This window comes from Acanthaster planci, linkage group LG18 (assembly GCF_054643075.1).
Source record: "Acanthaster planci isolate LZ-2023a linkage group LG18, COTS_SCS, whole genome shotgun sequence".
Taxonomy (NCBI): Eukaryota; Metazoa; Echinodermata; class Asteroidea; order Valvatida; family Acanthasteridae; genus Acanthaster; species Acanthaster planci.
In genome coordinates, this window is record NC_141794.1 from 1,447,272 (window position 1) to 1,473,598 (window position 26,327).

At 42.0% G+C, this 26,327-nt stretch overlaps 3 protein-coding genes across 6 annotated transcripts; 2 read left to right on the top strand and 1 right to left on the bottom strand.

Moving 5' to 3' along the window:
- The first annotated feature begins 3,679 nt into the window (after positions 1 to 3,679).
- LOC110978931 (PCNA-interacting partner-like) lies at positions 3,680 to 12,828 on the top strand. 2 transcript variants are annotated; one of them, XM_022234287.2, is made up of 11 exons: positions 3,680 to 3,865; positions 5,200 to 5,341; positions 6,293 to 6,483; positions 7,386 to 7,682; positions 8,160 to 8,369; positions 8,738 to 8,902; positions 9,134 to 9,291; positions 9,746 to 9,911; positions 10,552 to 10,724; positions 11,400 to 11,472; positions 12,033 to 12,828. In XM_022234287.2, the coding sequence occupies exons 2-11, from the start codon at positions 5,200 to 5,202 to the stop codon at positions 12,579 to 12,581; spliced, it is 2,124 nt and encodes a 707-aa protein (XP_022089979.2). In that variant the 5' UTR covers positions 3,680 to 3,865; the 3' UTR covers positions 12,582 to 12,828. The 2 variants fall into 2 exon arrangements, with proteins under 2 accessions (XP_022089979.2, XP_022089988.2); XM_022234296.2 differs by having other exon boundaries at positions 3,682 to 3,865; positions 12,036 to 12,828.
- A 1,530-nt stretch (positions 12,829 to 14,358) lies between these two features.
- On the bottom strand, positions 14,359 to 26,293 carry LOC110978960 (tRNA selenocysteine 1-associated protein 1-like). Of its 2 annotated transcripts, none has more exons than XM_022234352.2 (9): positions 26,177 to 26,293; positions 19,386 to 19,483; positions 18,882 to 18,984; positions 18,578 to 18,636; positions 18,170 to 18,285; positions 16,420 to 16,576; positions 15,766 to 15,919; positions 15,339 to 15,423; positions 14,359 to 15,185 (listed from the first exon to the last, which is right to left on the bottom strand). In XM_022234352.2, exons 2-9 carry the CDS (start codon positions 19,469 to 19,471, stop codon positions 15,043 to 15,045), a joined length of 903 nt encoding a protein of 300 aa, XP_022090044.1. In that variant the 5' UTR covers positions 19,472 to 19,483; positions 26,177 to 26,293; the 3' UTR covers positions 14,359 to 15,042. The 2 variants fall into 2 exon arrangements, with proteins under 2 accessions (XP_022090044.1, XP_022090034.1); XM_022234342.2 differs by lacking the exon at positions 26,177 to 26,293 and adding an exon at positions 20,797 to 20,983.
- LOC110978952 (p21-activated protein kinase-interacting protein 1-like) lies at positions 21,196 to 25,900 on the top strand. Of its 2 annotated transcripts, none has more exons than XM_022234319.2 (9): positions 21,196 to 21,292; positions 22,348 to 22,513; positions 22,789 to 22,909; positions 23,154 to 23,281; positions 23,380 to 23,525; positions 23,789 to 23,892; positions 24,105 to 24,222; positions 24,481 to 24,673; positions 25,061 to 25,900. In XM_022234319.2, the coding sequence occupies exons 1-9, from the start codon at positions 21,206 to 21,208 to the stop codon at positions 25,102 to 25,104; spliced, it is 1,107 nt and encodes a 368-aa protein (XP_022090011.2). In that variant the 5' UTR covers positions 21,196 to 21,205; the 3' UTR covers positions 25,105 to 25,900. The 2 variants fall into 2 exon arrangements, with proteins under 2 accessions (XP_022090011.2, XP_022090019.2); XM_022234327.2 differs by having other exon boundaries at positions 21,201 to 21,283.
- Positions 26,294 to 26,327: the final 34 nt, after the last annotated feature.

Sequence of the window (26,327 nt, forward strand, 5' to 3'; positions counted from 1 at the left end):
CCAATACCCCGATTTTAGCGTTCTCTGTTAATGTGACGCAAATTTTTCGAAGTACAAACTGTAACGCGAAGTTTTGGGTTTGTTTTTCAGGCTTACACAAGAGATGCCTAGTTCTATTCTAGTTCCCTACAAATTACCGACGTATTCGTCCATAATACAGCCACGGTTACCGGCGACTGCGCAACTGAAACCTTGTTGAATTGAAAGGCTGTTTGTTATTCGTACACATTTGCAACGACCGTCGCCGTTGCTATTGTTCTCCGATCAACTGGCTGGCAGTTTCAAAATCACGGCGCACTCGAATTTGAGGTTGAAACTCGAAAGCGCTTCAGCTGCCAGCGAGACTCAGGCTGTGTGCCGGAAGGGCGGTTGTTGTTTTTAAAAAAAAATGCGCGGGAGTAGTCAAGCAACTTTACTGTCAACCGGCAAAGTTAGACGGGAGCTGTTTTGAATGAAGCTAAATTTAGCTCGGGTGAACTATTTAGCGAATCGTAAGAGGTGTTTCCTTTTTTTAACGTGGTGGATCAGATCACTCAAAGAAACGACCAGAAAATAGAAACCATCAATAACTACACCTAATAAATTGTACTTCAGTTCTCAAGAGTTCTCATTATTTTGCAGGCAACGTAATTTATCTGTCATACATGCCCTCATGTATCAAGATCACTGCCAAGATTATGACACAGAAAGGCCTGTCGTTAAAAGACAACATTCTTCAAGGAATGAGACAAACTGCTAGACAAACTGCCGCTGTTCGACAAAGCAAGGTGCTCATCTTTACAGAAAGGTTTGCGGTAGAAGCCGATGTTTACAGAAAGTTTTTCGGGTAGCATCGCATGATCCTTTACAAATAGTCGTTAAGCTCCCCCCCAAACAGATCGTTGAAATGCGCTGAATGTGGGAGGTTCACGGTTCAGCGACATGAGAACATGAGCAGAATTGGGTAATAATAATGAATGGTCGTGAAAAGGCAAATCACAGTGACGCTGTTGTATAAAAAGTCTTTTGCTACTCCACACTCAGCGACGCTGTCTGGCACCATCATTGGTTCTGGTTCTGCCAGAACGCCGTTGATTGCACGGTACGATTTTGTCGTTTATTAACCCGGTTTATCTCCTTGCTGAACTGGTGTTCTTCAAAATTTCGTCCGTGTAATACTAGAGATTGTCTGCCAGATTTAGTGTCGATTTGTAGGGTTTCGGTGTTCAAAAATTTACACACCCGGTGATTGCTAAAAATATATAACTCGCTCACTCTTCAGGTAGTTGCTTCAGGGGATCCAAACAAAAGTAGTTTTCTTTTTCCTTTTGCCAGTTGGTCAAAAGAAACATTTTCATTACGCGCTGTTTTGCCCTTTCCACTATGTAAAATTTAGTGGGGTCGTCCCTTCTGTTTCGACACAATAAAAAAAAATAACACATTCTCAAAACTCCACAGTCATGCTCCAAATATCCACTCTGAAGTAGTTTTTAAGCATGAAATCGTCAGTATATTGAATCGATTGATTTACCGTGTTAACAGTTCGCAAAACTGGCACACATCACCTCATTTCCCCAAGGCAATAAAAAAAATCAGACTATGAGCAGACATTTCCAGATATTTCTTCACAAATAGCTTTTTATGTAAAATACAGGGGAAGCCCAACAGAATTTCAAGATGACCTGCTGTCCCAACCAAATTGCCCTTAATGAGTTAGCCCGTCTTGCAAAAAAGACTGCATTGGTAACTGGTTCCAATGTTGTACCAATTAAAGCTGGTTTCTTCCATACATTTCGTTTAATGTTTTTAAATAGTAACATGTCAGGACCCACCGTTTTATTGTGCTCATGGGTTCCGATCACACACATAGCCAGACAAGCCTTGTCTATGAACGAAGGCGAATCTTTGAAAGTTCTTTATGATTCTAAGGATCCTCTTGCAATTTTCCTTGTAAAAACAGGAGATACTTAAAAAAAAGTTATCTGCCGAAAAGTAATCTACACTCAACTAAGAAAAAACAGGTCTGTAACCGAGATTGTCGTGAGAACTGATTCATTCTTTAACCATTGCCAAAAACGTGTTCAGGGGTTGAGATTGTCATTTTCTGTTGACAGGTGCTGTCGACGTGGCTGCGCTCGGCCAAAAAAATTGTGATCGTAGACTACAGTGAAGAAGTGAATTAAGATATTCAACAAGGACGGCACTTTGGATTTCTCGTTCATTGCGTTGCCAGCTGATGAACGTAGCGAAACAGATGATCGCCCACGCAGTGTAGAAGTCAAAAAGGACGGGACCATCTTAGGTGATGATACCAATAGAAAAGTACTGACGAAGCACAAACCCAGCGCCGTGGCTCGCTCCTCCGCAAGCTGTCCGTAGTGATCGAGCCGTACTACTTGGCCGTTGGTAGCAGCGATCAAGTCGCCATTAGCCGCCTCGAAGACGAAGCAAGGTGATTTACCGCGGTGAAGCTGAGCTCTTTTCCATCAAGCCGCAAAGCGTATACCGCCATTTGAAATTATTCCAATGGGCGGATACAATGCAAAAACTGGGATGTTAAAGTAACACCCCGGTGCTATCAGAGGACTACACTAACACCTTTTACTGGTGTTGTTTGGTGTTTTAACACCCTCCAGTGCACTGTAAAACTTATCGATGTGCAAATTCCTCCAGTGATGTGTTTGCCTAATGATATTTTACCGTGACTTATGCATTAAATATCCACCGTCGCCCGCATGAACAGACCGTACTACATCCAAAACTGAAAATGTCTGGCCGGGTGGAGGAGATTCCTAGCTGATTCAACCCAGCGCACCATCCTGGCGCTATTAATTTGCTTTGTGAATTACATGTGTAACCGAAGGCCAGAAATACGTCATGCACCAAGCATTGCAATTTTCAAGTCGAAACTTCACTCCCTTAATGTAGGAGTTATCAGGGGGGGGGCTCACTTTAAATAAATATCTGCTCCGTCACCTCGCGCCTGCATATTACATCCCTGATGAAGAGATTATGCAGTATTCCACCAGAACCAGAACCGATTTCTTGTACTTTTTCTATCAACATTATAAAAAAACAGAAACAGGCAAGACAGTCTCTGACTCCGGCTTTTGTTTGTTTTGTTGTAGTTTGTTGTCCGTTGCTGCTGTTGCGGCACCCAGCACTCGCTTCCCAGTGAACCAGGAATTATAAAAGTAAAGTCTGGATGCTTCAGTACGATGGCCTGCTTTATTTTTCTGAAAATTCATTTGCCGGAACAAGATCGCGTGCAAATGTTAAAACTGCGACATGAACAATCAAATAATGCACCCGGCATGAAAGCCACTGACCAACAGCTGTCGCTATTTCCCCGAGCTACGTATGGATCGACCCGCAGCCTGCTGAATCTGACACGACCTATGTAGAGACAGTAGAACCAGTCTATTTGTATGTTTCACGAAGGTGGTCACGTCCATTAGTAGTCAAAGGTAAAGACAGAATTTAATTCTCAATTTCCTTTTCAAAAGCATAAATAAAATAACTTATAATGATATATTTCGTTTTTTTAAAGTAACTTAACATATTAAAATAAAGGATATGGATGAAATTAATTCACTTTAAACTACACTTGAAGAAGGTTTCAATAAGTAAATACCCCCATGAGTTCAACTTGGACTACACCACAACTAGCATCCTTTCAAATCCCATTGGTCGGTCAATTGATTGACCTTTATAACCGAGGGGACTTTAAAACGTAAACGCACGTACCACGACTGGGGGTGCATATAGATTTTCGACTCACGTCTGGTCCGTCGAGCGTCGTTACGTACTCCATCCGTGGTTACTCAAAGGCCAGCGGTGGTTTGTTCCCAATTCCGCCAAACTGCTCGGAATACCGAATAGGAAGGTAGGCTAAGCACAGATTTTGTTTCTACTTGTAGTCTGCTTTCGTTTCGTATGTACATATGTGAATAGCAAGAACCGATGCACTACTCAACATGACTCAACCGATCGAATTGCTTTCAGGAAGTACATATGTGGACCACAACCAACACGCTTATAAAGTGAAAAAAATATTGTGCCCTTTTGCTGCGTTCCACCCCTTAAAATACAGCAGAACTACTTGCCTGCGTAAGTTACCCCCAGAACTGTGGGGTCCGACGTCCACTCCTCTTCCTGTAGGGTCCGCTCCTTTCCCTGTGTGGGGTCAGATGTCCACTCCTCCCACGTTTGTGGGAGAGGAGTGGGATAATAAAATAGAAGTTGAACCATTTAATACCAGCCCCCTCCAAAAAATCAGGCAATTACAACCCCCAAAATGAAAGAAAACTTCTTTTATTAGAAGTTCAACCATTAAATTCCCCCCCCCCAAAAAAAACTCAGGCAAACAAACCCCCCCAAAAATAAAGTAATCAAGATTTTTAAATTGACGTTATAAATTTGTTCACAGAAGAGAATGACTTATGCTTCAATTAAAGAAAGCTCACCCATTAAACTAGTAAACATTTATCAAGTACAGACTGTTTCCCCCCCCAAAAAAAATTATTCCACAAGAAGTTGGATCGAAGTGGTTAGGGACGAAGTGGCATGGGGCCAAGTGGAAATGGGGCGAAGTGACCCACACCCCTTTAACCGATGGTGCGCACACGCCTATGGAAGAATGATATGCAAAAAACTCATGGTGGCGCTCTGTATCTCTCTAGGAGACTTATAAAGGCGTTTCCTTGATATGTTTGTCAAATCTGACCCTTAAACATGTGAACGAGGAAAAGCATGAAAAGTAAGAAAGTTAAGTGAATTGCAAATCTGAAGGTATGAGATGTCTTAATTCACGGTATGAGTTGCCAAAGGTACATGTACGAGTTGACTTGAAAGCGGCTAAGCTACAGTACAGACTTGACTAGCTGCACTGAGTGGAGTGTTAGTATTTCTCTTTTTCAAATTTTGGACTGGATCGGTCATACTCGGTCCAAAATTCAAAAAAGAGGAAAATGCTTCTAACACTGCACTCAATAGAGCTAAGACATGACACTGTTTCATACATGATATAGTTTCTCGACTTTTGTCACGGTTTTTGCCAATAAGCCCCTCACATCCAGAGATAAAATTGCTCGTGATTTAGGTGTCTGTACAGTTGTGTTTGTTTGGTTGCATTTGGCCGAATAAATAATTATTAATTCTTGGAAATAGTATCTACCTTACATCTGTACATTTTATGTGGTTCATGTCTTTGAATATCAGATGGCCGATAAGTCTTCGGAAGTTTGTGTGTTACCAGTTTTCCATTTAACTGGATATGACGAGAGACAGTTACCCCAAATCCTTGATGCTGTGGAAAAGAAACTTCATTGTCGTCTCGTGGAAGATCTTCCTTTGCCCTTTGGTATGAATTAAAAATAAAATTTACTTTGTACATGCATGTGGATGTACCCTAACGTTAACCCCCAGAACTTTGGGGTCTGATGGGGAGCGGGGCGGACATTGGACCCCACAGTTCTGGGGGTACCCTAACGTGGTGTGACCTCTAACATGGCACACTTTCATTTCGCTTTTTGTGTCTTAACAAAGCAAGAGTTTCAGCTCCAATTTCACAAGTAGTGAGACTTTATCAAACTCCTGACATTCTGATTCATAAATCTCAGTTCTACATACCTGTTACAAAATTTAGATGAAACTTGATTTTTTTGGCCCAATTTTCTGAGTTTTTATGGCGTGCAAAATGAACTCATTTAAAATTTGCCCAGATATGTTTGAAAAGAAATTTCTGGTAAACTTGTGGATGGGTATTTGAATGGAAGTACATGTAATGATGCTTTACAAGAATTTATCAATTTTAAAGGATTTTGTAACTGTTCATATGGGATTTTCTGAGTATAGTGGGAACACTCCGCTGAATTCAAGCCCAATTTCTGGATGCCAACAGTTTTGGATTTCATACGAAATTTCATGACACTAAAATTGTTCACAAAGGTTCAACACCCTGTATCATGAAGGCAATAGTACCAGTTTTTTCATTAATAATTTTACAAACCAGAAATAGTGACGCTTGTGGGGAAGTCCAAGAAAATTTAGCTAATTGCATCCCATATGCAATGCCATGTTTTATGTAAAGAATTATCATGAAGACTAGTAACGGAAAATTCTTCGGAGTTTTCTCTATCTAGATTCCCAACAGTAGGATGAAAAACACCGAAATCCATAAATGCCATCAAGAGTGTGGGACATAGCATGTGTGAAAGTATGGACTTGCCCTTGTATGAGGCAATTTCTAAATAAGCTGCAGTTTGTGAAAATTTCCTTGAATGAATTGATTCTTTCCTTGTGCTCTCATCAGATGAAGATATCATCTTCCTTGTGGGAGAGTCTGACAGGTGTGATGCTCCCATCCCAGTCAAAACTCCATCGCAGCTGCTTTTGGAAGTATTTCAGCGTCTCAAGCCGAGGGTCCCAGGCTGCAAAACGATTCTCTCAGCAGAGTCACAACTGGTCGTCATGCAGCTGTGCCTCGCAGAACACAGCAAAGAGGTTTGTTAAAGATGCACCATCGGTACCGACCATTTCCTTGAACATGGAGGTACATGGAATATTCCACAACGGACGCGGCTTGACATTTACTGTTCTCATTTGAAACAGTCCAATGACACAAAGTGTTCCATCTGAGCTTAACTTCCTTTGAGTTTCGAGGGTTTCATCCTAATCACTCCGCTGTGGCTTGATATCACACACAACTCTATGAGGACTGGCTGCGGCCACTACATGTAGTACAGCAGACTCCTGTCTAATCTTAAGCCGCAGCCAAGTAATTCTGACACAGCCTAAGCAGAGGAAATATTGCTCAGCGAATTTACATGCATATTTACCAAGCATAAGTTGCCTGGGAGCAGGTAGTGAGCAGTACATGATGTGTATCATTTTAGCTAGTAACCTGAATCTTCCAAGCAAAATTTTCCATGCTTAGCAGCTAACACTCCAGGAAATTGAATTCTTGGAAAAGACACCCTGGAAATTATTGAACTCTGGGAATGTTAACTGAAATGTATGTACGCTATCTACATGCACCTCAGGAATGTTCCACTGTGGCTGTGAGCATACTGGAGATGCACCGTGTCCCTAAGGCACACACGTACGTGCAGTTGTAAAAGAAGTACAAGTTATTCCCTGTTGGAAGCACTTTTTCTCCAGTCTCAGTCCATTCTGAGTTGAGCTGACTATAAAAAACACCTGGAAAATGACATTTAAAATGGCGTCCGTGATTGAGATTCAGTCCTGGACACCTTTTGTACATGTGTGAGTCAGTCACACAGCTGTGTGGCAACTTTTAAATCCTTTGACTGTTTTAAAATCTGTGGAACTTGAGGTACGTGAGTTCCAAATGATATCTTTTTCTTTTTGCACTTTTAGCTTATGGCTGTTTGATTTCTTGCCAGAAATACGGTGTTTACGAAGCTGATGTCAGTCAGGTTTTTCGAGCAACCAGTGAGCTCAACGAGTACAAACTTACCCAATGTGATGGGGATTCACCAGCAGGTCGATGCCAAAGTTTGTCACCGTCTCGGGCCGTGGGACGCATTTACGAAGCTTTCTTGTCAAGCTGCGGCATGCTGGACATAGCAGATGTCTATCAGCAAGTCCAGACGTTGTTGCACGAGAACAGAAGTGTAGCCAAGTTGTTCAGGGCCACAACCAGGTTAATCGTGTTACAGTGGCCATCCCAACTCATGGAGGTAACTCTCTCAACATGCTCAAGCTTTTCCTTAATTACCAGATAATGTACATGTAGCATTTACTCAAACAGTTAAAACCAGGCGAGTAGCTTTCTCGGATAGCAGTTTTCCATACTTTACTTTTCACGTATGTCGTGGTCATTCCTAATTCAAAACTCCGTAGGAGGTCTTAAGCGACTCCTCCTTCCTTTTTGTTTTTCTCTCCCTATTATTGTGCTTGCAAAAGGAATGACCCAGTCCCGTATTCCAACAGCGCATGCCCAAAATAAAGTATGTCTGGGGACATTCGCATGCTCATCAGTGCGAACTTACACTGATTCACGTGCGTGCTTTGTTTCCAAATGACCTTGCTTTCTTGAAATACTGAACTGGCTCATCGAGTTCAACATGGCTTACATTTTGGACAGAGACTATTGATTTTGATCATTTGTTTTTGCTCTGGTTAGAAGTGCTTTGATTGTTGCCTTATTGTTGCAGAGAAAAATCTTGAAGTTGTTGTGTGGTGGGGCATCCCCGACTGAAATTTCAGTGGATATGCTTTTGGCATCGTTAGGGGCCATCGGCGATGGGGAGTCCAGGCCAGAGGTTTGTGACAGAGATTGGGAGATGGTACAAAACTTGAGCAAAGACAAGTGTTGCCCAGTGTCAACCCCAAAGCCTCCAAAATCACCTGTTTCATCCACCGAAGTAAGTCCCCCTGCAAGGTCAGAAGTTGGTCTAACAAATTATTATTCAGCCTCGAGGATGCATTTAATTTGAAATTCCTCAGACCTCAAGTATTAAATACTCGGTATGTATCAAAACCATATTGGAGTTAATTTAAGACTGGACAACTTACATGTAGATCAAGATGCCATTCAGTCGAAAATACTGTTGAGGAATTGATAGCATATAATGTTTGCTAATTTTTAGGTTCACTAATTGCTTCTCCGGGAAAAGAAGTGTTCCAGTGCTGAAAAGATTCCCCCAAAGAACTTTGGAAAACTGCTGCGTTTCAGAACAGGTTCTGTTTTTTCAGGGTTTTTGTCTTGTTTGCATCTCTTGTTTCATACTAGGTGCTGGTGCATCATGTCTTCCTGTCATTCCTTGGCCTCCTTGTCAATTCTCGGGATGAGATTGCCCTGGCCAGATGTCTCAGCTACTCACCTTCAGGTCTCGACCACAAAGGATTCACAGCCTTGAAGAATGCTGCCAAGATGAAAAACATGTCCATGTATCAGGTGAGTCCCCCCCCCCTCACAGATTATTCAGAAGCCTAACATTCCAGTACCTCTAATCACATCTTCATATCTTGAGGGAAGTTTGGAAATCAGGCCAAATGTTGAGTCTACAAATTAGTCTAGCCAGTTTCCAAATTCTTAGGAACCCATTTCAAACATGGTCCCAGTTCTCCAGCAGGTGGAATTTGACAGAATGGCATTTTTTCCTAAACTTTTATTTTGTATTTGCAGACAGCTGTGTCGTACATTACTCGGTTGAGGCTTGGTGGTCGCAGCTATGCACCAGGTTCTGACATGTCATCTCTGGCTGATCACGTTAAGAGTCTCGGTGAATTTGTGACCAATGTCCAGAAACTACAGGTGTTGGTAGAGGAAGTCCCAAACACAAGGTTTGTAATTTTTAAACACCTTTGAAAGTTAAAGTGCACAGAGTTGACCCTCTGGTTTCTTTCCAGATTTGTTAATTTGTGTCAATTTAGGAAGATTTGTAGTTAGGGTACCAATCAAGTTTGGATTGACTAGTGAGCAGAAGGTCATGGGTTTGAGTCCCGTCCAAGTAAGCTGTGAATTGTTTTGCAAGCCTTAAGACAACACCGAATGTACAGTGTTTATAAATATAAATTTGTTGAAATGCAAAACACCAGATATTAAAATCCACATCCCCACAATACAAAAATAAAGCATGGATAATTTTTTTTAAGGTAAATTTTCTTGTCTGATAAGAAAAATCTATGGGAAAAGTCTTACTTTTGAATATCTTGAGCCTTAGTTAATATACATGTTCTTAAACCATCGTTTTTTAACTTGACACATTTCATTTCTCGTTCTTTTATGTACGAGTAGGCAGTGCATTACAAAGGTACTACTTTTGATCAAAAACATCCTTTGCAAGTGTCGGGACACCGTCTTCAAGCAAGCAGCTGTGGAAAAGGTCTGCCAGAAATTACTGACCAAATTTGACACTCTGCTGACGGTTTTTGATCGAAGAAGTACAACTAGCCCTCCCAAGGTAATATTTAAGAACCACTTGGAGTTTGCAGGCAGCGGTGAATTGAATATGGATCTTTTTTACCCACTTGACTGGAATGCGCCAAATGTAAACAATACCACCACATGTGGACCACCGTGGCCGAGGTGAACACATATATTCTTACGGGCAGCTTCAATCACGTACAGAGGCATGTACAAACACTGTATGTTTGACTAGTTTTTTATCACAAATAAGTAGATTACCATCACAACACTATCCACTCATTACCATCACAACACATCGCAGTCCATCACAAGTGTGACATCACAAGAGAAAGGTCTATATTATGCTATCATGATGGACACTGGATGTGGAAACTGAGCATAGTGTGAGGCAATTTCTGTTGTACGTACACGCGCATTTCTGTGATCGCTTGCAAGACGATGCCCTCCACATGAGTGGAGTCTGCTGAAAATTAGTTGCAAATGCTGCCCTCTATGGCAGGAAACCCCAAACCCAAGCATCAACCCCAAGGGTACTCTTTGTTTATGATGATCTTGCACAAAAAATTTGAGGATGTAATTTTCCGTTTGTCAGACATGAGCCATACTGTACGAGTGGGAATTTTGAGAACTTTTAAACTTAGGTCGCAGTTTCATACTTTTCACTCGACCTGCAGGCTGTTAATCAAGGAGGAAGTGTCTTGGGCCGTAAGACACTCAAAGTCGTCCTGGCATTCCTTGATCAGGAGGCTACAAGCCCCGCCCACCACAATGCAGTAGACGTGCTGAGCGAATGCACCTTGACACAGACAACCCCCGTCCAAGTGCCGTCTTTACTGGCACGGTTCAGGTTAACCAACTAAATTGAACTGCTGTTACCCACATAGTTTGAGGAAATGTTTCCGATACATGCATTTATCAGACGATTCCTGCTCCAAAACTAATTGACTTATGGAACCCGATTTTGCTTTTTTTTTCCAAATCATATCTTCATCACCTGTATCAGATTCAAGGTGGTTACAGGGTCATTGTCAAGCAGTTTCTGTTAGAACCAAATGAACATATCCCGAAATGTTGGCCCGACATTATATGTATTTCACGCTTTCTGATTATTGTTTCCTTCGTAGCTTTTACTGGCAAATATGTTCATGTGTATAGTTTGTTGTCACTGTACTGTGATATGCTAAAGCGTAAGTTCTGAATGGATCACTGACCCTCCTATGCAAAGATGTAATCTGTACCAAGTTGTCCTATCAGTCAAAATCAGCCAAATGACATGTGATACGTCTGTGTGCTGTGGAGTTGGAAGACGGTGGAAGGGATTTCACTGACTGTGACTGTTCCAGCAAAAGGAGGGTTACCAAGTATTAACATAAGCAGCGCAATTATTATGGGCTAAAAAATTATACCAAATTTTGGTCCGCAATCCTTATGTTGTGTTGTCTCACTTTTGCCAACCAGATAACAATTTGATAAAATGTACGACCCACTCAACTATATTATTTTTACATTTTATCATTTGAAGATCTCCCGAGGTTGTGAACCCCAAATCTCCTGAGCACCAAGCACTGAAAGAGAGACTCATGGCCCCAAAAGAGGTAAAGAAGATGACCGAGTCCTAGGGAACAATGCTCTGCAGGTCACCAGTTCTTTCTGTCGACACTCGCCACAAAATTAGTCAAATCTTTCTGTTCAACTAATGAGCTGTAGCAACAGTAAGAACAGTATTCAAAGCCGGAAAATATATCTTGCTGGATTCGGGAGGTTTCATTGGCGGATAATTTTGCTTTATTAAAATTGCAGTGAATTTCATCGATTGATCCTGCCTAGTCAGAAAAAAATGGCCCTCTTCATAACTTGCCAAAGAAAGAATGAGAGACTTTGAAATGTTTGGTGGCAGCAAACATACCTTTTTTCCAGTTCTGAGCATGCCTACCTTCTGAGCATGCCTACCTTCTGAGCATGCCTACCTTCTGAGCAGAGCCTACCTTTTGAGCATGCCTACCTTCGGGGTATGTGCAATACTGTGAAAAAGGACGGGTATACATGTATCTGTTGCCACCGGCAACTCAAAGCCTCCCATTGGTAACGGTGTTAGATGTAAGTTTTAACATAATGAATTGGATCCCAAAGTGAAACTTATTTGTTCTTTTGAAAGCAGGAGACCAAACAAGTCAAGATCTTTGGCAACAAGTCCGTCATGGCATGGGCAGAGCCAGACCGAAGAAACCCCCTCCAAGAGCAAAACCTGAACACTGACTGGAACATTCCAAGCCAGGCCAACAACCAGCCAATCAAGCTGTGGGCTGAAACACCACCAGAAAAGCACAACCGGGCGAGAGTTTTCACTCACGAGTTTGAGTCACCAGTAGGGAGCCCGCCCAGCCAATTGTTAACTGGGCCACACCAAAGGCAGGGCATGGTTGATGGCACCCCAAAGCGACCTAAAGGGCGTGTCTCGAAAATGGCAGATGCCATGATGGACAAGGAGAACCTACTAGCATACCATAGGGAAGGGGGAAAGGCACAGGGGGCGGGGATAAAAAAGAAGGGGACAGAGGTCAAGAGAAGGGTCAAACGGGTACTGATGGAGGACACCGGCAATAGCCAGCCAAGCAAGAAAGTCAAGAAGGGTGTGGCAAGTCAGAAGAAACAGGTGGCACTCGTTAAGGGGCAGAAGACACTGAATCAGTTCTTTAGACTGTGACCGAATTCTTCCTGAACTGTTGTTAATTCTGTCTGCCCAGTGGATTAGTGCTTGCAGATTTTTTTAATTGGAGTTGAGACCACAGTGGACTTGGTCGACCTAACTCTCGTTCCAACCTCATTATTGGTGATAATTCAGTTTTAAGAATCTGGATTCCAATTTTGGCAATGTACACATTCTTTTACTGTTTTCTTTTACATTTTATTGTACAAAATGCAGTCAACTATTAAAACATGTTGGATAATAAGACGCAGTACACTGAGCCATTATTTTTGGAGAATCAGGATTTTGTGTGAAACATATGTCGGACACCAAGTACAGACGTTAACTAAAAACAAAATGTCTGAATAGAACACAATTTCCAATCTTGGAACAAAGAATTCTGGGGTTCACTCTTTTTCTCTCTTTTTCGATGTGTAAGATGAGGGATAGGTACAAGAGTTTTCTAAGAAATTAAAATGCTTCAGTGGTTACGACTTCAAACTACAGACTCGGAGGTCCTGAATTCAAACCCCAACAAGTTCCTATTTTCTAAATTCAAGTACATCTTTTTTGATCTGTAAGATATTTATATATATGGTCCAAACATGAATGAGTAAGAACATCAAGTGGTCCAGTGGTTTGGACTCGTAACTAGATTGAGAGGTCCTGGGTTCAAATCCCAACAAGTTCTTATTTCCTTACAATTTTTAAGCTCCACACCTTTCAATCTGTAAGATAAGTATATGGTCCGAGCATATATTAATAAGAAAATCAAGTGGTCCAGTGGTTAAGACTCTGAACTCTGGACTGAGAGGTCCTGGGTTCAAATTCCAGCCAGTTCCTTTTTCATAACATTTTTAAGATCCACACCTTTCAATCTGTAAGATAAGTATATGGTCCGAGCATATATTAATAAGAAAATCAAGTGGTCCAGTGGTTAGGACTCTGATCTCTGGACTGAGAGGTCCTGGGTTCAAATCCCAACCAGTTCCTTTTTCATAACATTTTTAAGATCCACACCTTTCAATCTGTAAGATAAGTATATGGTCCGAGCATACATTAATAAGAAAATCAAGTGGTCCAGTGGTTAGGACTCTGAACTCTGGACTGAGAGGTCCTGGGTTCAAATCCCAACCAGTTCCTTTTTTCATAACATTTTTAAGATCCATACCTTTCAATCTGTAAGATAAGTATATGGTCCGAGCATATGTTACTAAGAAAATCAAGTGGTCCAGTGGTTAGGACTCTGAACTCTGGACTGAGAGGTCCTGGGTTCAAATCCCAACTGTTCCTTTTTCATAACATTTTTAAGATCCATACCTTTCAATCTTAAAGATAAATATATGGTCCGAGCATATGTTACTAAGAAAATCAAGTGGTCCAGTGGTTAGGACTCTGAACTCTGGACTGAGAGGTCCTCAGTTCAAATCCCAGTGAAGTAGGGGCTTTTCTTTTACTCAGTCTTAAATAAAAAAAATTAAAAGCAAAACTCTTTTTCACGCTAGCTTGTTTAGCTAGCTTGTTACCCTGCTGGGGATTGAACCTGCTTCTGGAGGGTTCTCGTCCCACCAGGGTGGTTCCACCAGGCAGCAAGCTAACCTGTTGAGCCACTTGGGTCCCCCAACTACAAGTGTTCGTTTCTTATATATAAAGATTAGATTCATACTTAGGAAAACTGTTCTTGAACCAGAACACACAAACCAAGAATATAAACTGGAAGCTGCAGGGTTTCCATGCAGTACATAATTGTGTTTATCAGCACTGAAAGCTCAAGGAATACCTTGAAGATAATCAAACAAAGGCTTTAGTGTTCCTCAACCCAACGCCAACATTGTCTCAACCACTCCAAGATTTCCAAAAACTGTTTATGATTTAAGTGTAAAAAGTAATTTGACAGTTCAAACATTGCAGCACAAATTACTTTCTATTAAAGTAGGAGGAGAAGAAAAGGAAAAAACCTGTTTCAGAAACGGCACACAGTAGTGAAGTTTAATTAAAGCTTTTGGTTAAAACCTGAAAAAAGGATCCAAAACATAGGTCTTGCCACACTATGGAAGAAATTCATTTTGGGTGGTGAAAAATATGTATCATACAGCCACTCCAATGTGGACAAATGGTAACGCAATAGCTACAAGGCAGCTCCAATCCTCCAAGATGGCCGACATTAGTTGTGACATCATCCCAAAGCCCTCAATACCTCCATAACAGTGGAAATGGAAATTGTCAGCCTTCAGGAAGGGTTCCCATATCTTTCAAAATCTGCAATACAGACTGCTTCAGCTGTCAGTCAAAGCCCTGTTTGTCCACATATTTCCTCTTGCACATGGATAAAAACGAGGTGTGGACACCAAAAACATCTGTGCTCTCTTTCCTTATGCCCTTGTTGTGAAGCGAAACACTGCTCTCTTCCGCATGGACGCAGAATCATTACAACCGGAACAAGCCCGGGGAAGTTGGAATGGCTAGCAGGATTCGGCATTTACGCTTTGCACAAATCATCGTATGTCACGGTGACGCTGTCGACAAACTGCCACCTGGACAGTTCCAAGGCTTGGTAGAGCTCCTCGCTCTTCTCCAAGATCATGCGGTTGGACTTCTCCACGTCAATCGTGACCTCAGGGTCTGCCGAAGTTAGGAATAACAAAAGAACGAAAGAGAGCCAAAAATTAGTGTTGTAGTTGTAGCATGGATTAGAAGATAAGGGTCATTGTTACAGGTTGGCCAAGGATTTTGGTTGTCATGGTAACTGCATCAACGTCTTCATCCTGTATTTACCTTCAAGAGGGTCATCATCTTCCTCTTCAGTGACAGCAGGGGCCATGGCAGTACTGGCATTAGCATCACCACTTGCATCTGCATTCTGAGAGCAAAGATTTACGGATACATGTCTGAACTCTCCAGGGGTCGACCAATGTAGGACTGCCAGCAAACGCACTCCCAAGCAATGCACTAGAATTTTAAAATCAGCCTCAAAGAGCAAGGGATATCGGCTTCTGCCTGGGTGATAAACATTGCTTTCATTCCAGAAAAAAAAACCAGAGAGATGTGTAAAAGAATCTGCTTTGAGGTCTCCTTTTGTCAAGTTTTACAAGCGGTAAAGAATAAATGATATCGTTCAGTACAAGGCGGGTTGGCAACTCCCAAAAACCTCATATCTGTTTTGGTTTTATTCAACTCCTCTTGGAGGCATCAGAGGCCGCACCTTAGTTTTTGTGTCACTGGTTTGCGTCTTGTACTGGTCGTAGTAGCCACCGTATCCTGCACCGTACTGGCCAGCCATTTGAGAATACTGCTGCTGCTGTTGGGCGCTGTAGTACTGTGGGTAGGTAACAGGTGCATTGGCAGACTGGACATAACTGCGATGGAGAGCCAGGGAATATGAAAGACACAGTACAGCAAATGTCACATCAATGCTACATAAGCCTGCAATGCATTGACAGGCTGCATGCTATTATGGCCTCATTCAATGAGCATTCAACCACCCCTCTTCAGCCCTAAATCTCTTGAACCTCCCATTAATAGGATTTTTTTTCCCACACATCATGGAGAGCAGGATTACGAACAAGAAGTTTCCACAGAGTTTTGTAAAATGTCAGTTTGTCATGGAATACACATGTGAATAGGCACATTGAAATACGAAAAGCATTTGGACTGCATTGGAAAGACTCCAACGATCGGCACCGCAACAAGTGGATGTCCAGAGGGAGTGACTCCACCGATCAGCACTGCAGCAAGTGGATGTCCAGAGGGAGTGACTCCACCGATCAGCACTGCAGCAAGTGGATGTCCAGAGGGAGTGACTCCACCGATCAGCACTGCAGCGAGTGGATGTCCAGAGATGGACATAGGTTCCTACCTTTTAGATGTGTCCTTGGGTAGAGCCCGTCCAACACGGATGGCCTTCGTTCCCAGTCCTCCGGCTCCATTGAACACGCGAATAGCCTCCAGCATGTCTGCCTCGCTAGTGAACCTGACAAAGCCATAACCCCTGGAGAGAACCCCATCCCTGACCACTATGGAAGAAACAATCACAGTCAACTGTTGTAATTCATGGGTTAAAACGCTGACCTCAACCCATCCAGCTAACATCGTAACACTCCCTTTCGGCAACCTCTCGCTCCGTTTCCTTTTATCTCAGTGTTGCTTGCACTGAGGGCATTGTTATAGTCAAGCACAGGACCTCTTTCATGGGGCAGCCATCTTGCTTATCTACCATTCAAACCAATGTAACCAAACCGAGGGTGGAAGGGAAAATAGTCTGTTCCCTTCTATCAATATGTGAAGTTGTATTAGTATTGCTAATGGGTCTACAGGGAACAAGACAAACATGGCAGCATTGCGATAAAGGTCTTTCAAAAGTCTCTTCATGAGTCCAGTCATAAGTCCTTTCACACGACCAGTCACAAGTGACTAGGTGAACAATGAGCACTGAGCTTGGGAACCCTGACCCTTGCGTCATATCTATTTATATCCGTGGGTAATGCCTGACCTAAGATTTTTTTATTGTCGGGGAATCTTTGGGCAGGGAACCAGACTATAGGGGGCGTGGCTAACTCGCAAACAGCGAGAGGTCAATTATCACTGACCGTGGAGCTATTAAACACAAGGAGTTAGAACTAAGTCCCTACAGACCGCGATCCGATTAACCACTACGGTCGGCTCCATAGACAAAGCATGGTTACCAGCCCCAGTGTTGAAGACCCTAGATATTCTTTGTACACAGTGATCGCCACTGCAGGGTAGCTGGTAACCAACAGACTCGCCGTGTTTGGCTGTGGCATACGGGAGTAAATTAATGGTGGAAAAGATGCACGAAGAAGATGCGCAGTTCTCCAGAATCGACGTTGGTTATTTGGCAAAAGTTAGATGTTTTTAAAGTGAGTTATGACATTTTGCATTACAGAACAAATACCCAAAAATGAACTGCGATATTTATATCATGAGCCGCAATCCTAGTGGTTCCTACGGTTAAAAGAAGGTGGAAACGTGCCACAGGAATGCATTTGACAGCGTGGCGAGGTTTCATGCCTAGCTTATTGTGGCTAATGACTGGAAGAACAACGAATCTTCCCATGTTTTTGTGTGTTTTTTAACTTTCCTATAAGCCAGCTACTTTCTTTCAGTTTTCTTGTCAAGTATTTTTGGAGAATTTGTGTAAGTTAGTAATTCTGTTTATTGTAAGAGAGACGCTTTGGGGATGTCAAGACGTAACCAGACTTTCATTGTCATTGGAATATCAGAACAATCACTAAAATTATCAAAATTTAAGTCTCCGATGACGATGGTTTCCGTCTCAAGGCGGCCATGTTGAACGTGCAGTATTGTTTCAGACACGCATGCGCGGTACCCACACTCCTTTGCAAATGCAACTCCGAGCATTCCTTGTAGCCCACAAGCAGCGCGTAATTCGTTTTGTCCTTGCAACACGTGCAGTGCTGGCGGTGGCCGTCACTGACCCTTTTGATCTCTGTCTGTGCTGACTCCTTGTGTTTATTGGCTCCATACACTGACTCGGGAAGGATGCAGCATCATTCTCATGAATCAAAAACTGTAAGGACGAGCAAATGCGGGGCTTGTTGTAAAGGGAACTCTCTGGATTGACATACCTGTGGCTTGCTTGACAGTTTTATATCGGCTCGCAAAATAATCAAAGAGCTGGACATCTGTAACTTCCAGCGACAGATTGGACACATGCAACGAGAACTCAATCTGGTCACCTGACCTGTCGGGAAAGACGAGAGCTTATATTCATTCTTCAGTGTGGAACTGTTTCATTGGACATTTGAGGAGCCGGAACTCTGCAGGCACAGAAATCCTAACAGTCGCTTGATTGATAGGATGCTCCTTTGCATTTTACATTCAAACAGTGATCAAGGGTTAGATCCAATAAATTCACTCGCTCATCCACCTCTAACCAACTGGCAATTCTGGGACACTGGCGCGGCAGCATGAATTTCAGGGTCATTCCCCAATGCTTTCAAAATGCTGATGATATCGTCCAGAATTCTGCTTACCCACTGTGCCCATCATATTTGTATCCTCCAGCAAATGCGAAATTGAGTTTGAATTTTTTCTGTAAGGGCAAGAGAAAACCATTATTAGTATTGAACAAAAACCTGTTATTGATGAAAAGTAACACCGCCTCTCTGATAAAATCAATTGTGAATCTTTTGGCCTGGTTTTTGGTGAGTTAATTCTTTTTTGACTGTTAAACTGGAGAATTGTTCACAAAAATATTCGGGCCGTTTCAGGGCCTCCAACAATAAGAAATAATTGTGACCAATGCAATCAGACAAGAAATCTAAAGTCCGGACTTACATAATTGGGGTCATTTGGAATCCTACGGCCATTGCACATGGTGTGAGCTTGCTTGGCATGTGGAATCTCTCCAAAATCCACAAAGCAGTAAGAGGCTGGTAAGCTGCCAGAGGAGAAACAACAGAGGGCGCCGTTACTGCAACGCTAGAGCCAGACAGTGAATGAATGCACAGAGACCTTCACAGCATCACAGATGCTCCACAACTTCATCAGAAAACCAATTTCTTGTAGTAAACCAATAATTATGCAGCCACAAGCCACTAGATGATTAACAGTCACTGTTCAGATGTTGCCGTCTTTGCAAAACCAGGATACTGGTTTCTACAAAGGGGTGTGTCGTAAGTCAGAAGCCTCGTAAGTCCAACAACACAAAAGTCTCAATTTTCAGACTTAAGAGGCATCTGACTTTTGAGGCGTCGGATTTATGGCCTTTTTTAAAGCATTTTTCAGACTTATGAGGTGTCGGAGTTATGAGCTGACCCCTTTACAACGAACTTTACTTACGAAGTCTTCCTGTCAATAAGGAACTTGATGGAATATACAGTGTGACCCATCATCTGGAAAGCAGTTCGGATGTAGTTCTCATCCATGTGCGGTTCCAGCTAAGAGGACAAAATTAGAGGAAGCAAGCAAAATTGTTAACTGTTAGCAGACACAGCTTTGCAGGAAAACAAAATAATGTGCACAGAGGCCTGCTTGCCCACCATACTCGATCACCTTACAAAGACCAGTCTGTTGGAAAAACAAACCTGTATCTTTCAATCCATGTCTGGTCTGGTCCTGTCATATCCAGTACTTGTGATCCATATACAGACAACACTTGATGCCCGTATGAACAAACCTATGAGACTTGTCTGGAGAAAGTGTTTTCTAAGTCAATGCTGTGGAGATTTCTTTTTTCGAAAATGTTTTCACTTTCTGATGGCTGTTATAGCATTTTAAGGGAAAGTTAGTGTTGTCCGTACATAAAACTCTTTCCCTTTCTGTTTTGAACCATCTTCCTCACTGCTCAATGCAAGTAATCAGAAAGAAACACAGTCATCTGGAGGTGAATTTATTGACAGCAAAATTGAGTGATCATGCAGTGATTACGTGATTGTGCAGACTGACAAATCGCATCCAACATAGGCCTACAGGATGCCGGACAACTCAACCGTTTGCCAGCTCGACTCAGTACAACTTGACCATTGAGACAACTCGACTATTTGTCAAGTCGTCCATTAGGACAACTCGACTTTGAAAGAAAGAGAACTCGACCTGTGAGATGTCTACACATAATACAGTCATTTTCACAATTCTGGATAGGAAAATTGGTCAGTCAGATTGCAGCTACAAAAAACCTCAAATGCTGGTCAAATGTGGTCAGTAGTGGTTAGAGATACTACAAAATTATTTTAATTTGGATGTACAGGATTGATGAAAGTGAAGACAGCACTTTTCCTGGTTCTGAATTCTGGATCGGTTGACCCAGTTTGCAATCTAAATCTTGTTCACAAATAAAAAGTAACCTCGCTAGAAATCGATTTTTCAGCCAGAACATTTATGAATGTTGAGGATGCTGGGACGGGATAATTTTGGCATTTGCAAGTTGGATTCTCCCACCGTTAGGTGATTGCTCAAACGTCAATGTTTTCATTTGTTCCATCTAGCGTTAGGTCTACGTCTCTGTTACTGAAGTAAAAAATGAATGATAATCAGTGGGCCAATGTGGAGATGGGGCGAAGTGGTTAGGGGCGAAGTGGTTAGTGGCAACGTGGAAATGGGGCCAAGTGGTTAGTGGCAACGTGGAAGTGGGGCGAAGTGACTGACACCCCGTGTGGGGCTAGGTGAGCAGGTGCGCACCGGTGACGTGAGCGTCTTCATTAAACTCGTCTACCCTAACTGTAGTTGCAAAGGTTAGGTCTTAAACACTTACATCGCCCATCCAGAGGCTTGGATTTGTACACTGTCCATAGGCAGCCATTACCAGCTTAAGATTTTTGTAAATAACTGTCTAAGAAGAAAGATGAGAAGTATTTATTACACAAAACCTTGCTAGCAAGTTGCGTGGACCATTACCAGAGGCTACGCGGCATGCGCTGCTCACAAACAAAATAAGTAAAACGCCCCCAACGTCAACTTCGAAATTTTTAGACTCATTTAATATTATTGTAATAAAGGTGTGAATTTTTTTTCTATAAAAGTACAATATGTATGTCTATTTAATTTGTTGTAATATATTATAAATATTTATACTGTATGTAATGCCTTTGCAGAACAATTATAGATTTTTTTTCCGTTCGTTGTGTTTAGAACCACCGTGACTCTCCAGAAATAAATTTAAGATGGCTGCGCCCACGTGCATGGAACTTTATGCGGGTTGTTACGAAAGAACAACCCTTGGTTATGTGGTTAACGAAAACGTAAACGAGGTATAATTTATTTACAACGCAGATCAGGAGAAGCATTTTAGTATAGCTTATTTTGAATTATCTCTTGGCAATGTCATGCATGTTGGCAGGCAGGGCTTGCGTTGCGCCACCTGACGTGATGTGTACATCATGTGTGCACGCTCGACTGGCGGTTATCATGACGTTGCGCGGTGCGCGAGCACAGTGTGATGAGCGTATCTGTAGGCCCTATCTGTATCTGTTTGCTAGTAATGTACAATGATGTGCCAATGACATGCCAAAGCAAACCCCTACCCCGAACTGTCCTGACTGTGGGATCCAACCCACTCCCAGAGCAGGGCAGGCGTTGGAATCCACAGTTCTGGGGGTAGCAAACCCCATATCATGCTATAGTAAAGGTAGTTGTGAATGATAAAATCATTGGAGAGTCTACAACATTTTAAAAGTATTTTTTGACAGAATTGGAAATGATATTCAGTATGTTCAGCATGATCAGCCTCCACCGGTCATGCTATTTAGCATCAACAAGCATCAACACATAGCATCAACAAAGTGTCAACAACTTGAAAATATCCTTTTAGAATTTAAAAGTAATTTTATCTAAATTTAGAGACTCTAAAACCTGCCAATGTGTAAAAGAAACACCGAATTCGCTCCCAGATTCAGGCACAAAAACCAAACTTTTTTGTGATGTATGGAGGCCACCATCTTTCTTTACTCTACTGTCCATGCGAATACAAGATGGCGGCCGGTCAGGCTGCACGAGCAGGCCCGAATTTGCTGCTCAGATTTCCATCTTCAAATATTATTTTCGATAATATGATACGTTGAATATGATATGTAGGATCCTTACTAATATTGTAAATATAGAATATTTGTATAAAAATGCTTGAACATTTAGTTGACGCTTGTTGACGCTAAATAGCATGACCCGCCTTCAGTGGTCTCAGATTCAAATCATTTTGTAACATTTTGATAGGCCGAAGTACACTAAATGACAGACTGGTCTTCACTTGGATCATGTGATACATGAGCAGACTGTGAAGTATGTAGACATGTTTACACTCTTCATTTAGGCCAAGTTTGTTATTAAGGCCAAGTTCACTGACAACTCCCACATTGGCTATGTGAAGACGCTGGCTGCTAGTGAATCATTTCTGGCAACTGGGAGTACAGATGAAACCATCCATCTTTACAATCTGGTGACCAACAGAGAGCTTGGAACATTGCTGCAACATAATGGTAACAAGAAAATCCCTCCCCAGCCATTATCAGCTTACTGAAAGAACCTTATGCAGTAATTGATTTTTTGTCAGAACATTGGTCAGTGCATTTTACATCTTGATCCTGTTAGGGTCCTAGTGGACTGGGGATGTTTTGTGGAAACTTTTGACTGAATGACAAACAGCGTTTTGAAAGGGAGCAGAAGCATTGGAGGGATGCTGAACTCTTCAAGACAAAAGTTGCAACTTTTACAGTTTGAGTCGGATTTCCCTATATTTCTCTTTTTGTTTCAGGCTCAATTACAAGCATATGTTTCCATGGCGACAGTCACATGATAAGCGGCAGTGCTGATGGAACTATTGGTATTTGGCACACTGCATCCTGGGAACTCATGAAAAGCTTACGAGCTCATAAGTAAGTGTGACATGCCATGATTCTTTGTAGAAGTAGACCTAGAAAATCAGTCTGCATTTAAAAAACAAATTGATGTGCTGCAAAAGAGATCAAAAATCAGCGAGAGGTTTAAATATTTATTTTATCTAATCCATACCTAAGCACTAAAAGTATCAAGCAAGAAAATGAGGAGCAGAATTAGATCCGAATTCTGTCCAATTTGTCCAAATCAGTTGCTAAATGATTGATGATTTTCTTTTTTCAGGGGCGGGGTCAACTCTGTGGCCATTCATCCATCTGGGAAGCTGGCTCTAACAGCTGGGCAGGACAAGTCACTTCGAACCTGGAACCTAGTCAAGGGAAGGGTGGCGTACACCACCAACATCAAACAGGGTAAGATAAACAGACAGAGTGACAGAAACATGAACAGTTAAGCTGGTTCTGAGGGCTAGACTATTGCTTGAACTGTATGTCTTTTATTACTTCCTCAGTGGCCGACTTCGTGTCATGGTCACCCGACGGTGAACTCTACATAGTTGTCGGCGACAGCATCATCAACGTATACACAATTACCACGGCAACCATTACCAGCTCAATAGACTGTCAAAGGAAAATTCTTGCTGTTTCCTTCGTAACAGTAGGTATCACATTGAAGGTCATCCATGTTGCTGCTGCATGACATGAATGACCAAGTTAGAAATCCTGCCCCGGTTGAAATCACCTCACTGCAATCACCGGCAGATAGCTGCAAAATTGTGAACAATCTCAAGCCTAAGACTCAACTCTCAATTGGTCTTTTGTGACTTCTTTCCTTTTCAAGATTTCTGAGCAATTTGACTGACTGTAGTTTGGGAGTAACTTTCTTTTATTAATCAGAATTGTTAAAAATTTTTGTTTAAGAATCGTATTCTGGCAGTTGGAGGAGAAGGTGGAAACATTCAACTGTTTGAGCTCTCTGAGGGAAAATCCACCTGCAGATGTGACTTCAAGGCTCACGAAAACAGGTCAGGACTTAGAAATGCTTAGAAATACACACCCCTGTAAATGTGATTATCAGAGCTAACAAAACCCTGATTCATCAATTCTACAGAAAAAATGGCCCTGAGCAAGATATTTCACCACGATTGATTCTCCACACTCTTCTCTTCCTACCTTCCATCGTCATTACTGTTGAGCTTCATCACTGAACACCGAGTGTGTGTGTGGTTTTTTCCAGAGTAAAAGGAATTCAGTGCACATCAGACCGCAGCAGTCAACCGAAGGAGAACTGCAGGTGGTTAGTGACAGTCTCCAGCGACAGCCATCTCAAGATTTGGTCTGTTAATGTTGAAACAGTAAGCACGCTTCAGTTTGCCTTAAACTTACCACACAAATTCAACCAGACTCCAGCAGCAGCTACCGAGCAAATCTGCTAAATCTGAAAAAGTGGCCGCTTTGGGGACTTTCTTAGTGTGTGCCTGGCCAAATATAGTTTGAAGGCCAGTTAAACTAAACTGAGAAAGAAGTAGAAATCTTGAGTGTCAGTTGAAGGATTTTGTAGGGGCAGATAAAAGACTTTTACAGTATTGTCGTTTGATCTTGCAACACCTTAGCTAGATGAGCCAACTCTACTTGCTGACGTGAACACCACAGCAAGATTAACTTGTGTTGGGGTCAGGCCAGTCCTGAGCCAGTCAGCAGACAGCCCAGTTGGAAAGCCAGGAGTCCCAATGACAGACAAGTCAAGGGAGAGTTTGGAAGAAGACAGCACCCTCACCAAACGGAAAAACACTGGTACAGAGCAAGGTGGGTCACGTTGTTCTGAAAGGTGGACTCGGACAAAAACAGGAACCTCCAAGGAGTGGAATCTCTCGGTTATGGATATATGCCTCTCAAATTGCCTTCATGGTAGATCCAACTCTTACAGCAGTCCCTTCTCCATTTGAATTCTCACCCAGAGTTGTTGCTCAAACAATGCTAACGATACATTTGCAGACATTTTTGTCAAGTACATGCTCAAATTACATAATTTGCTCCCCTAAGGATTTGTGTTTTAGAAATATCATTCTCTTGTTACTCTTAGTGCAGGTTTCAAAGCTCAAAAGTTCTGCAAACATTCCTGTCAAAGCGAGCTCGCATTTCCATCATTTCACAGACTGAACTGAAGCTTTCTCCTTCTCAATCTCTTCACAGATTCAAGGAAGAAGAAATTCAAGGCCAGAAAACAGAGACCTTGAGTGGACAATTTGGAAGTGTTGAATAACAAACCATGAACACTTTTTGCAAATTATTCTTGTACCCTGTCTAAATGAAAACCCAGCATTCTAAAGACACCCAGTACCACTTTGGCCATACTTAGTAAACCATTAATGTTCACCAATAAAAAAATTAATTTCAAAGTAGGACTTGAAGCCCTGCATTTTAATTGTAGCTTGTTGCTGTGAGCCCCGAGCGGGACCAAGAGAGGGCGCAGTTTTCCTAGCAACAAAGGCTCCAATGGTCAGAACTGGACTTCGTTCACAACGAACTGGACTTGATTCACAAATGAATATGAAATGCACATGCTACGGTCACATCATCTACCAACGAAATTAACATTCCTGACCGACATGGCTCTGTAAAACCGATGAGGGGGTGCTTCTGCTCAAGGAGGATTGTCCTGAATTATTCAAATCATGGAAAATTCCTGTTGGAATTTTTTAAGACATGAGGCAGCTTGGGTGAAAGTGCTTCAGCCTATCACAAATTTTTTTGTAAAGATAATTATTTCTGTTTTCCATTTCAACAGCAATCTCAGACTCAAATCAGTGATCCTTTGAAATAGCAAGCTTGTAATTTTAACTGTCTTTTGATCGTATTTATCAATATTTGTAAAAACTTCACAATAACAATCTTTCCTTATATTTCCTGATGAGACATTTCTGCCATTGCAGTCAAGTTGCAATACCTGGTTAATATTTTTGTTATAAGGAATGCAGTGTACGTGTAAAATAAATGAAACAAACGGAGACGAGTGAATGCGATCTGAAGAAAGTGGAACTGTAGAGGTTCATTAATTTCCTGTTCTTTTAACATATTTGGTGATGAATTAAATTGCTTGTTTCTGTAACCACGTTGTATATATACTCTAGTTTGAAATATATGATTTTTGGGGGGAGGGGGGTTGGAGAAGGTTGTATTGTTTTCCGTATCTGAAAGGGTCTGGCAACTGTTTGTTTCTTAATTTTATCTTCAGCATGGGTGATTTTGCACAATGGTAGAAAGGCATTGTGGGAAGTAAAAAGGAGGAAATGTCATAGTAGGCCTCACCTTTTCATTAACCCTTGCGTAAAGAGGGACACCTGTTGAAAATCCCTGGGTTGTTCCCACGCTGTTGCAGAAACTTGTATTTCTTCCACTTTATCTGTAAAGTAATTGAAAACGTTCGGCGTGTGATGAGACGGGTTTGGGAAACAGAGCT